At 29.1% G+C, this 14,060-nt stretch overlaps 1 protein-coding gene across 1 annotated transcript; it reads left to right on the forward strand.

Annotated features, from left to right (window-relative positions):
- The first annotated feature begins 13,137 nt into the window (after positions 1–13,137).
- On the forward strand, positions 13,138–13,722 carry LOC145802684 (pectinesterase inhibitor-like). Its single transcript, XM_082895451.1, has one exon. It carries the CDS (start codon positions 13,138–13,140, stop codon positions 13,720–13,722), a length of 585 nt encoding a protein of 194 aa, XP_082751577.1.
- The last annotated feature ends 338 nt before the right edge of the window (positions 13,723–14,060 follow it).

The following is a 14,060-nucleotide window of genomic DNA, read 5'->3' on the forward strand; positions in this document are numbered from 1 at the left end:
GTCACACATGTTGATCATTGATGAGGAAATAATTTCGTCACGGTAAGATGTATAGTTGACGAAATTTTTCGTCTCCAAAAGTCAGATATGAGTGACGAAATATATTTCGTGACAAAAATATATATACATGACGAAATTTTTAGTCACCAAATAACAAAATCAATGAAAACTTTCATATATAAGTTGTAATAAATTTTGTCACAAAAATATTTATTAGTGACGAATAATCATTTTGTCAAACTAACAAGTACAGACAACGAAAATATTCGTCACTAAACTTGTTCTATATTTTATATTTCAATTTAAATTATTATTTCGTAAATATCCCTACTTATATCACAATAGCCTTCTAAATGTGTTAAGAAATCCACTAGCTATTATACACCACTCCACACAAAAAATTTACTAAACAATTTATATTATAAATCAAAATATATCCATCAAACAAATTTAATAATATTCCATTAAGTATAAAAATTAAAAAAAAAATTAAAAAAACATCATAGCAAATCCCAAAATGACCTAACGTGGAATCTGCAAAAAATAAAATAAACACTCAATCTTGATTTGCAACTAGAACTAAGTATCAGTTTACAAGAAAAAAAAATCCAAACTTAATTTTGATTTGCAAGTATGCTTCCAAATGTCATCAAAAACCAATCTGCGAAGAAAATAAATAAGGAAAACGTTAATATATTATCAATTACATCTAAACTCATATATAAATAATTTTATTTTATAAATGAATTTAGTAGAAATGCATATAACAATCCAAAACTTCAAAGAGTTAAGGTGATCCTTTGATGATAAGCAACACGGATAACAAAAGATGCCAAAATATTACAGAAATACCATGTATCACTAGTACTAATGGCAACAAGAACTAGAGAGAATCACAGGACATGTTTGAGACAAACTAATCAGCCTCACATGCCACCACTGACCAATAGCCTCATGGGCCACCATGGCTATCAACCACCTCTAAAACAAAACCTAGAAACCACTTCCCCAAACACCAAGGTTGGGTGACTCAACAACCTCATAGACACAGTCCACCAGGCATCCATCGTACATGGCCAAACTCGACCCCAACACCTAATGGACAAGCACCTTTCATCCCTCTCATCTTTCTCTCCCTTGCAGGGAAGTAAAATTTAAAACTCATCTCCCTCTAAGAATCTAAATATATCATATTTAATTGAGAGACAACATAAGGTATTCCACATGTTATACTCTCACCCTTCATCCACGATCCACCACCAGTAATCTCAATTTGCTTTTGATATTTATTAGTACACTGCACTACAGCTAGCAGCCCCTTTACTAGTGACTGTTTTTCCATAATGAAACAAAATGCTTATCTTGGGAGGGGAAAATAAGATTATCATTTTTGCCAATGGCCCCTAGATGTTAAGTAAAGACTTTGAAAGCAAGACACAAGTAGATACGGATAGAGGAAGTGCAAAAGAAGAGGGGATAGAAGAAGTCACATTGACTCCACTGTTTTAGACCTTATTGTTGAATTTTGAAAGTAAAATGGATTCATAGGAAAATATGAAATTCTAAAACTATCTAGCAAGTAATAAAATTGCAGTAAACACTACTCATTTGGCAAAAATTCTTCAATATAGTGAAAAGAATACTTTTCCGTTCTCTTTATCTTTCAATTCTAAAGCTAGAGAAGGACAAACATCATAACTTATTCTTTTTCCCATCTCTTCTCCCTTGAAGCTATCATGAAATTATAAAATTAAATAAAAACAAATATTTGAAAGAAAAAAAAAAGCCCCACAAGTTACAAGATTTTTTATAGCATTAGTCACATTGCCAATACAACTAGTGAACACCAGTCTACTTTTACTCTTAACCGAGGTTCAATTTTCAAAAGATTTCAGGATTTCTGTATAATTAAAGAAGTCAACTTTGATATTTGATGTGCAATAAAATTAAGTTTAAAACCTTACAATCAAGAGGTCGCACACCATATGAGAATAAAGAAGTTAGAGCAAGTTGAAAAGAAACAGATCGAAAAAAAACTACTGTATAATGCCACCAAATCCAAATACCTGAAAAAGAAGGATTATAATGACAAGCAAAACTCCTATTTCCATTGAACTGCTATAATAGAAAGGAACCCAACTACTGAACACTGATGCCAACAGCAATAAAACAAAACCAAAAGCAAGACAAAGTAAACACCATCTTTGAAACTCTGCACAAACCATAAAAACCAAAAATAAACATTGAGAGAGAGAGAGAACAAAATAAGAATTAGACCCAAGAACCAGGAAATAAATGTCTGACCATCTTCATCTGTCAATGTGACAGGACCAGAAATTTCACCAATGAACTTAACATCAATATATCTATCCTCATAAGGTGACATGACAGAGCTCCAAAGCCCCTTCTGGACAGCTTTCCATTAATCCTTTTCACATTGACATAAACCACGTGAAGCATTCCTGCAAAACACTTCTTCAGTGAGACAATATTCTTAACCATCATAACTATCACACTAAGATATCAGAGATAGAAAGACTTGATCAATATCTTTGAAACAATAGCAAACTGATGAGAGTGAAAAATACAATTTGGCTTGATTATTCAATCAAAATTGAGCTAGTGTAGTGCCCAACATCAAACCAAAATAAGACATGGGATGCATGGTCAAATTTTATTGGAACAACACTAGTGTCAACCTAAAGTCATCAAGGCAAAAAAAAAAAAAAGACATTTCCATAACTTAAATAATCCCTCCTTACTTGAAAATTACATCTCTGATTTATTGATCATTGTACAAATCAACAAACATTTCAGAATCATTAAAATTGCCCCATTTACATCCAGTTCAAATGCAATTATGGTTTCAGACAAATGGTTCTGATTCATTGATCACTTTTCTATTTTCAGCTGATAGTAGGACTAGTCCTCTAGTTACTAAATTATACTAGGAAGATTGTGTTGATCACCAAAATAGGGAAATCAGTCCATTGGTAATGTGCATGGATAATGTAGATAGCACAAGACACATTATTATAATGTCATGATGATGATAATTTATGTATATGCTACACCAATTCCCAGCTGCAGTACATCTGCTCTAATTAAAAAACTCATACAAATTGGTTCAACAACAGTCAAACACCCCACATTTTCCAACTCACTGAGAGTGAGAAAAGAATCCCACAAATTGTTAACAATAAATAAAATTTGTTTAGGTGAAGATCACCCAATCAAATCCTCATACTGTCATCAAAATAAAACCAGCAAAAAAATAAAACCCTCCTGTTATCATAATAAAAACTAGCACAGAAAAATCTCAAAGAGCATAGTCTACATATTATGCATCTGAAAGCTCCTCCATCCACAGGATCCTTAACTGACAACTGTAGAAATATTTGTTACCCTAATTTTCACCAGCCTTAAAAGGCAGATGGGCAAAAGTGAAGCTGAGCAAAAATTCTGTCAACAGAGAATTCAATAATTTCCCCCCTGAAATTCTTAAGAACAATAACATACAGGTTAAAAGAAATAAAAGGCAATATGTTAAGTTGAGCCTGGGGGTATTATCAGCATGAAAATGCGACAACAAATCAGAACTCAATTGCAAAAATAACAAAACAAAGAGCAAAAAGTTATGTATGATAATATAGATCTAAGTATAAAGTCAAGAAAGTTGCAAATATTTTACTGGTAGACATAATTCACCTCCTCATTTTAAAGCACTTTAAACAGAAGCAAAAAAATAATAGTGCTTATTATTTTTAATGGGGTACAAGAAATTGCCAGAGCCAAAAACATATCAAAAGTAACAGTTCCCTTGCACATACGTATTTCTTGCTATTTTAAAGAGGCTTGATCCATTAAAATCTAGACTCAGTTTATCAAGAATTGTGCCCAACTTTATAAACATACAAGTTCAGTGAGAGCATGTTCTGCTCACTTAACTATCTATTAAGCCAAATTGTAAAACCTGATTGATATGTGCACATAATAAATAAAGCATGAAAAAATCAAAGCTAAAATATGCATACAGAAATATCTTGCATATACACTAGGACTTTTTAAGTAATTAAAAAATGTGAAAATGACAAACTGTTGAGGTATAATTTTCAAGTAAGCATTATTTGGGGGGTATAACTCTAGCTGGTCAGAAATAGGAAAACTTGTACATTGCTAATTCTCACACAAAACAGATAAAACCAAATAAAAAATTTTGATGGTGATGGAACACATAATAAATACAGAAAATGTTCAATAACCTGAATGTTAATTTTCACATGATTCTTAGTGTCGACAGAGATGCCTTTGATTCAATAATTTATTTTTTGAATAAAAAATTATTTTAGTATATTAAAATATACTCCCACCAAAAGAAAATAAATTTCTTTTACCTTCAATTTTTTTTATTTTATTTTAAATATTCTGCTACAACTCAGGCCCACAAAAATCTGCTATAACTAGATTTCACAAACTGAAATCTCACAAATTTTTTATGCAAGAATCAAATAGGCAAAATCAATTTCAATATATAAACAAAAAGATAATTTCTGATATAAAATTAACCATCCAATTGTCTCAAAACAATTAGGATGTAATAAATAATTTTAGCCTCAATCCCACTAAATGACTAATTCAGTAGGATGTAAAAACCATCCTAGGACACAACCACACTGAATGATTAACTAGTTTGTATAAAAAACACACTCACACAGGATAAAACTTATGTCTTCTTCTTCAAAGAACAGAATGAAAACTAGAGCAAAATTAGACTCTCTCTCTCTAGCTTCTTTTCTTCAAATCTTCATCATTTTCCTTCATTTTTGTTTCATTGTACTCATAAGAACAATGTCTTTCACTTTCTTAAATCAAATAAAGTAAAACCAAAGTTTTTATATATTTACAAATTTGTTGCTCAAATAAAATAGCAATTGTTGCTCAAAAATGACTTCGACAACTTCAGGTCATCTGAGATTTCTTCAGTACTCACTTGATTGAGGATTTTGTAAAAATCTCTAACCAACCTCTGCTACAATACCATCAAGATAAAGATACATTTCAAAAACACCATAATCGAGAGCATTACTAAATGAAGACAACTTAATTAGTCTATTTGGATCATAGGATAATAGAATGGTAAATAGTTATCTAGATTAATATTGGTGGATTAGTTTTAAAAGGCCCATGTTTGATAGGAAACCGCCCAAGTATCAAACTTGCCACTTTGTTGTGATGTAAGGTACTTTATGAGTAGATTCTATCATTTAGATTCTTAATTTTGTATTTTGTTTTGTTTTAGAAATTGTAATTTAATTTTATTATTTTTGATTTATTTTTAAAAGAGTTATTCCATGCCATTTGGTTTGTTGAACATAGAGTTATTCCATGCCATCTGGTTTGTTTGTAAGGCAAACATAGTATTTCTAACATCCAGAATTGCTTTTTGCTATCAACTAAACAATAATGTAACAATGTTAGTGTGTTACAGCTTCATTATCAATATCATTAATCATAATATCACAGTCCAAACTCATTGATCTTAGAAATAATCTCGCTAGAAATAACTTAATATCCAAATGAATAATTAAAATAAATGTCCTTTTCACCCAAATAATTTTGATAGACACAGAGTAGAATAATAACAAAATAAAAATACCATCTTTAGGCGGTAGACTAGAAGGAATCAAATTGCACAAATCACCAAAATCGAAACCCTAGTTTAGAAATCTAATCCTTGAGCAGAGCAGTAATGGCTAACTAAATACATCAACTACTGAAAAAATTTCAAAAAATATATGAAACTTGAAAACCCATATGATAAATTAAAGCTTTTAAATCGCTCAACAAAGAAAACAATTCAAAATTTATTTAACATATCAGCAATAAAGCCATATTAGAAGCTAAAAAAATTGTGAAGATTGAAAACCCATAAAAATTCTACAATAGCTCAATCAAATTGATGGAATAGAAAAAGAACCTGGGTTTGATGCAAAGAGTGGAGCCCTATTTATACAAGTCCAGTGTAGAGAGAGAACAATATGCTTGCTCAGAGATGCGATGTCAGCCGCGGCGTAGAAAGACAACAAGGGCTGACGGTAGTGCAGGCGCTAAAGGGGGAGTAGCGAGGGCAAAGAGCGATGGCGGAGAGTATTAGGTGCGTGTGTTTTGAGAGAGAGATATAGAGATGATAAATGGAAAAGGAGATGATAAACAGAAAATGGGGAAAAAATAACTAGAACCCTATTTTTTCAATGCTGCTCAATACTCAAAATTTTTCCCACCAAAATTGGTGACAACATTAATTCCTCACCAAAAAATCTTTAAAATATTAAAAATTATTAGTGACGAAAATATATTTCTCACTAATAATTTTATAATTGGTGACAAAAAAATTTCTCACCAAAAGTCTCAAAATTTTGGTGCCACCCAAAAAAATTAGAGGGAAAATCTTTAGTGACGAAATTTAATTTTTCCTTACCTGAAAAAAAGTATTTATTGACGAAAATAAATTTCGACACCTATAATTTTTACTTTTTTATTATATGTAACAAAATTTTATAATTCGTCACGAATTATTCTTATTTAGTGACGAAATTTATTTTCTTCACAATTTTTCGTCACCATAAGTTACTTTTCTTGTAGTGGCTGTAGGTGAAATGTTTTGCATCTTTAGCAGTGGAGGTTTTTTTTTTTTTTTTTTTCCCAATTGAGTTTGAAATGGATTTGAGAAGATTGAATCATATGGTACTAGTATTGAACTCAATTAATTAGGGTGTTGGCTATCATGATAAACTACTGAATCAAAGTTTTTATAATATTAAATTATTAGATTACATTTTTTAATTAAAAGTTTAATTTAAAGACATTGCAAATATATAATTAGGTATACAAAATATGTAGTAGAACTTAAATTATATAGTGAACATGTTAAAAAATAACCTACTTACTGTCAGTGTGAGTTTCTTAAAATATAAAAAATTGATATTGTATCATATTAAAATACAATTTTGCTATGATTGAAATAGCACAATCTATTAGAGATGGTCTAACTTACCAATTTTCACACCGTACTTGGATTAAAAATTAAAGTGGAAATTTGATGAGAGAAAGAAAAAGAAAGAGAAAAAAAAAAAATAAGCTCCTATTTTATTTATTTTTTCTTTTTCCTTTTTGTTTTTCTCCATAAATATTTTTTTAAATCTTTAATTCAAACCTAACCTAATTTTGATTACTTTAGAACAGTATAGAAAGTGAGTTATAGTTCTCCTCAAAAAAATAAAAATAAAAAAATTGAAAAAGTGGGTTATAAAATTTGTTTTCTCTCTATTTCACTGCCCCCCTAAACATATAATTAAGTAGAGAAGCTTATTACACTCCATCACCGTCGCTATCGCCACCATCACGTTGCTTCCTCTTTTTTTTGTCAAACGTTTTTTTTTAAATTGACTTTTTACTATAATAGATATATAGATTGATATCTAAAAAAGTTTTTAAAAAAATACGTAAAATATTAAAAAAATTTACTAATTAACTAAAAATAAAAAATCCAAAAATAAAAAACTCAATTTTTTAAAAAATAGAAAAAATTAGGTGATTATTTTCCCTATGGTTCCCTTTGATTAGAAAGAAAATTTGGTTGAAATTGAAAGAGAGAATGAAATTATAAAAAAAAAAAAGAAATAGCAAAGAAAATATATTTTCTTATAAATATTTGATTAAGATGAAAATTTTGTAAGAATAATATAGAAAAAATTAAGAGTTCAGTTACAAATAACTTACACATTCAATTTTTCTTTTTTTTTAACAAGAAATTAAAAATTAATTATAATGTTAACATGAATTATATAAAAAATTAATTTTCTTTTATTTTTCACCACTTTCAAACTGCAGAAACTCATAATTGTATTTTACTTTTTTTCTCTTTCCCACACTTTCTACCTATTTCATGCTATTATGTGTCAATAAATTTTTTTTTTTTCAGAAGTTTAAATTGAACTATTAAAAATCCTAAACGATGAAGGAAAAGTTATAAGCTCATAAATTATAATTTTTTTTATTTCATTCCATTATGTGACTCATAAATTTTTTTTTCCTATTGCGGTAAAGCAAAAGTTATGTTATGTACTCCTAAACGATGCATAATATAAGGCCTGTTTGGTAGAGCTTATAAGCTGCTTATTTCAGCTTTTAGCTTAATTTAAGCTAAAATATTGTGTTTGGTGCAGCTTAAGTTAACCAGCTGATAGCTTAAATCAAGCTATTTCTCAACTTATCTCAAAAGCTGGTCAATGGTGCTTAAATTTTTTACTTAAATGCGCAGGTAGTGTTGAGGGGCTAAAATTACTTACATGCCCTCATCAATATCCAAATATTAATATTATTAATTAATATTAATTAAAAAATACAAAATTGTATATATCTAAAGAAAAAGAAAAAAAATCAATATTAATTGAAAAATAAATATTAATTAGTATTAATTATTAATAAATTCATATTATATATTTTTATATTAATTAAAAGATTAAAAAAATGTATATTTCTGAAGAAAAAGAAAAAAAATCAATATTAATTCAAAAAATCAATATTAATTAGTATTAATTATTAATAAATTAATATTGTATACTTTTGTAATGAATTAATTATTAATTGATACTAATTAATAACAATTGTTGATTATTAATATTAATTGATACTAATAAAAATTAAATATTAATATTGATTTATACTAATTAATAATTTTAATATTAATTGAGGCTAATTAAGCCATTAATTGATACTAATTAATAATTTTAGTATTAATTGATACTAATTAAGTAATTAATTGATACTAATTAATTTATAATGGAAAATAATTGTGACAATAATACTTCCATTATATTTTTAGCAAATGTATCAATTTTTATTTTAATTGATACTAATTAATACTACTTATATGAACTTTTATTAATGAAATATTTTTTAAAAAAATTAAAACTGAAAAAAATGACAAAATAATTATTTTTATATGATATAAGGGTAGAAAGGACAATTATACAGTAAAAAGCTATTTTACAGCTTATTAACCAAACACTACTCTGCTGCTTAAATCCAGAATCCCACAGCTGCACCAAACAGGTTAACAGCTTATGTTCACAGCTATAAGTCATAATCTGTTAAGCTATAATCTATAATCACTTTTGCACAGCTCTACCAAACGGGGCCATATACACCTTATCACAAAATATGTAATTTTATTACAAAAATAGATAATATCAATCATAAAATATGTAATGTCATCATAAATTGATAAATTTTTACAACTTTAACCATAAAATTTTGGACATTTTATTATATCAATTTGTGGTAAAATTATGTATTTTATAATTGATGTTACAAAATTTTATGATAAAATTATAATTTTTTTATAATAGGATGAATATGGTATGCACCCAAAAGGATCTCCGATAACCAAAAAAACCAAAAAGTTTGTGACATCACTCTCGTTATTTTTTGTACGAAAAAATTGGTAATAAATCCAATTTAAAGAAGGTATAAAACATTAGATCCATTGAATATTTTTTATTAGTAAGAGGTTCATCCTTTGTGAAATAGTTTGGTGAGAAATCTTTTTGTTTGTTTTGAAGGAAATTTTGTTTCCAATTTTACCTCTTAATTTATCTGTTGATTTTTGTTGACTATTTGTTCAAATTTTTTCCTATCTGTTCAAAAAATTTCCTATCTGTTCAAATATGTTCCTTATCTGATCAATTTGTCCCCTATCTATTCAAAATTTGTAACTATCTGTTCAATTTCTCCTATCTATTCAATTGTTTACTATTTGTTGAAATTTTACTACTTGAACTGCTGAATTTTTACACCTATCTATTCAAAAAAAATTCTATACAAATTTTCTACCTAAACTTTTTAACTGTTAAATTTTATTTTATTTTTTTTAATTTTTTTTCCCTTTGTTTGTTGAAATTCTTATATATCAATTTTTTTTTCTTATTTCTTTTTTTTTTTTTACTATATGTTCAACTTATCAAGTATATTTTTCTTATTTCAACACAACTGTTCAATTTTTTGAATATATCAGAACATTTTATCTGTTAAATTATCAGAGCAATTTTAAATATTTTAAACAGATCAGAGCCACATGAGGTCCCTTATCTGTTTAAATCTAACTGTTATAATCCCTAGCTGGTGCAATTTGTTTTGTCATTATCATCAACAACAATAATAATAATAATAATCAACAACTAAAAAAAATAGGTATATGTTCACCAAATCTACCACAACAACAATAATAATAATAATCAACAAAAAAAAAAGAAAAAAATAGATTTGGAAGAGAGAGAGAGAGAGAGAGAGAGAGAGAGAGAGAGAGAGAAGATCATTGTGATTACCCTAGAACATATAATATCTAGCATTTAGTTAATTAAGGAGATTTTTATTTTAATTACCCATTATTCTGATTTAATTTGGGGTTTATAAGAATTATTCAGTCTGATTTGTATACGATTTGGTTGATGATTTATTTTGGAATTACCACCACCACCACGGTCACCGCCACAACCACCACACCACCATGCTACCATTACTATACCACCGATGTCGCCACTACTACTACCACCACTATAGTTAGCCGCCACAACCACCGTCGCCATCATCGTCACCGCAACCACAACACCACCTTACTACCATCACTAAGGCGCCAACAATCTACTACCGCTATCCTACTATCATTTCTATCACCACTACAGATGCCGTCACTATCGCCGCCGCTGATACCACCACCACTATTATGACTCACACCATCACTTTCACAACTATTAATATTATCATGATCTATATAAAATTTTAATTTATTTGTTACTAGCTTATTACAAAAATAAGTAAATAAATATTTATTCCATTTCATGAGTTTAATAGGTATAACCAAACATGAGAATGAGAATTATCATCTTATTCATATGGCATTCCATGTTGGCAACCAAACAATCGAATCAGAATGGACATTCCATTCTATTCAACTTTATATTCCATTCCCACTTCATTTCATTCAATCGTACCAAACATGCTAAATTCTTAAAGTAGAATAGAGAAACCTCAAATACGGAGGGTCTTGGACTAAACTTGGGAATGCAAGCTCATTTATATTGCTCGAGATATAAATGGATGTGCAGATCAAATGGCTAAGGAGGTCATTCATGGAGACGAGCAGTTGAAAATAGTTAAGGTGCCGTCATATCGTCTGAAACAGTTCCTTGTTCAAGAGCCTCCTTATTGGAGAGTTTTTTAGTTGTTCCTTGGCTTAGGCCTCTATCTTACATAAGTAGAAATATATATTATATAAATTCTTAAAGTAGGAAAAAAGAAATCTAAAAAAAAAAAGGAAAAATAATAGACTTGTTCACACTACAACATTACGTTGATACCATCCCTGAGATCGGAGCTCAAATAAATACTAGTCTTGCTATTACTGTGAAAAGCAAAATGAGCCCTATTTTGTCAAAAGTTCCAAATTTCTCAACATGAATATAATATAATTCTTTCTTCTTCTTCTTTTTGTTTTTTTTTTTTTAACTTATTTTTAGCAGCTCTATTTTTAAAAGAAGACCCATTTTGAAAAAAGGTTCCAATCTCTCAAAATGTTAGCGTAATATAATTCTTTTCCATTAGCAATTTTATTTTTTTAGAAGGTTTACTTAAAAAAGGCTGCCATCCCACCCAAAAAAGGACATAGTAATAATTTTTTAATGATTGTTGTTTTCTAAAAATTTTAATTTATTTTTTATGACAAGTAATCTCGCCATGGCAAGACCATGGTGAATCTAGAGTAAATCTTAAATATGCAAACAATATATATTGGTTAAGTCCCTAATGAGAATTGAACCCAAATTGTTTAGATTTAGAATCAGGAACCCAAATTGTTTAGATTTAGAATCAGGAGTCACTGCTATGCGGTTTGCACATTAGTGACTATTGTGCGGCTCATGAGAATTATTTCGGATTTTATTTTCATCATCCGAACCTTTCAATTTTTAAAGAACATCGAGTAGAACATACTTGTCAAAAATCAAGTTGATCGAATATCAACAGACTCTTTATCAATTCACATTTGTATTCATTTTAATGTTTTAAATCACAATTGTCATTTATTTTTGTATATACAAATGTGAGTGGATGGAAGGATTAACGATATTTGATTAATTTGATTGTTTGCAGGTATGTTTTACTCAATGTATTTAAAATGTGAACGGTTCAGATCATCAAAATGAGCTCCAAAAAGAGTCGATTTGACTGTACAACAGTGGCTGCTATGCAAGGCGCACAGCAGCCACCCCAAGTCCCTAGATTTACAGCTCATCCCAATCCAACTCCTTCACAGCTATGCTACCTATGGACGTCAATAAATTTTATTTTTATTTATCGCAATCCAAAATGTTTCGCTTTAGACCTAAACGTTCAAGCATCAAGTCCAAACATCAGACTTTATAAGAAATGTGTCATCTACCAAATTAATCTTTGGTTTCAAAAACATGTGTTGTTTTTCTATTTTTTTTTATGTGGTTTGAAAATTTATATTTACTTAGATGGTGACTCCCAATTACTTAATTATAGTGGGTTGTGGCAAGGAGTTCAAATTTACGGATTTTGTTTTATGGTGCTTAAACATAAAAATGACTGATTTAGGGGTGTAGGGGCGGTCACATTTTTTAAATTTTAAAAAAATCTCATATTATATTGATAATTAGTAAGATAATTTTCATGGTTTTTTTTTTCAAAAATTTTAAGAGACACATTTTGCTTCTTTAAGAAGAATTAGCAAAGGTTATTTGTTCTCTCACCCAAAAAATAAATAAATAAAGAAGGAAATAAAAAATAGCAATATGCATATGAACAGTTCATCCTGTAACCGAGGTAATTCATTGAGAAGAAACTTATAAAGATGCAATAAATATATTAAATAAAATTTCAATTTCAAAATAAATTTTCTGTTAAAATACTAAATAGCAGTTCGTGAAACACAAGATCAAATGTATTAATTGAGAGTCCCTCAAATTAAAAGTACTATATAAGAGTCTCTCCTACTTCCCATACTAGCCAAGAGGGAAGAACAAAAAAAAAAACAAATCCAGAAATAGAGAATTGAAAATGGCATCGTTTTTTGGTAGTTGTTCCATGCTAGTTTCTCTTGTATTCATGTTCATGTTGATTGGTCCCTCCTTTGCTAAACAACATACTAAGCTGAAGCAAATATGTTCTAAGACTATTGATCAGCATGAGTGCATAAAGCTTATGAAATCTGATTGGCGTGCTTCAGTTGCTGATATTCGTGGCCTAACTGAGATTGCAATTGACTTAGCATCCTCTAAGGCTAGGGACATTCTTGGGGTTCTTAATTCTCGTTATGATAACAGATATGATGCATGGAAGGACAGATACAACTCATTCACAGACCGATATGGCTCGTGTTACAAAAATTATCAGGATGCCATTAGAAACCTTGAACAAACCAAGAAACTCTTCTATGATGGTGACTATAACCGCATAGCGGTTCAAGTGAATGATGCTAAGAAAGAAGTTCGTGATTGCAAAAATCAATTTGAAAATTCAGCAAATTACTCATCTGACCGCAGAAGATGGAATAAGGAATTTGAAATTCTTTGCGATGTAATCAAGGTTTCTTCTAAATCATTGTATGACGATTCATATTCTTCATTTACCCGGCTTCCATGAATCCAAGACTCGGCAATCCTAAAAGGAATCGAGTATGAACTTGGAGCTTGAAATCATGGCTGTAGGTGAAATGTTTTGCACCTTTAGCAGTGGAGGTTTTTTTTTTTTTTCTTTTTTCAATTGACTTTGAAATGGATTTGAGAAGATTGAATCATATGGTACTACTAGTAGTATTGAACTCAATTAATTAGGGTGTTGGCTATCATGATAAACTAATGAATCAAAGTTTTTATAAATATTAGTTATTAGATTACATTTTTTAATTAAAAGTTTAATTTAAAGACATTGCAAATATATAATTTGGTATACAAAATCACTCATGTAGTAGAAATTAAATT

This window comes from Camellia sinensis, chromosome 11, assembly GCF_055761805.1.
Source record: "Camellia sinensis isolate YWXY chromosome 11, ASM5576180v1, whole genome shotgun sequence".
In the NCBI taxonomy this organism is placed as follows: Eukaryota; Viridiplantae; Streptophyta; class Magnoliopsida; order Ericales; family Theaceae; genus Camellia; species Camellia sinensis.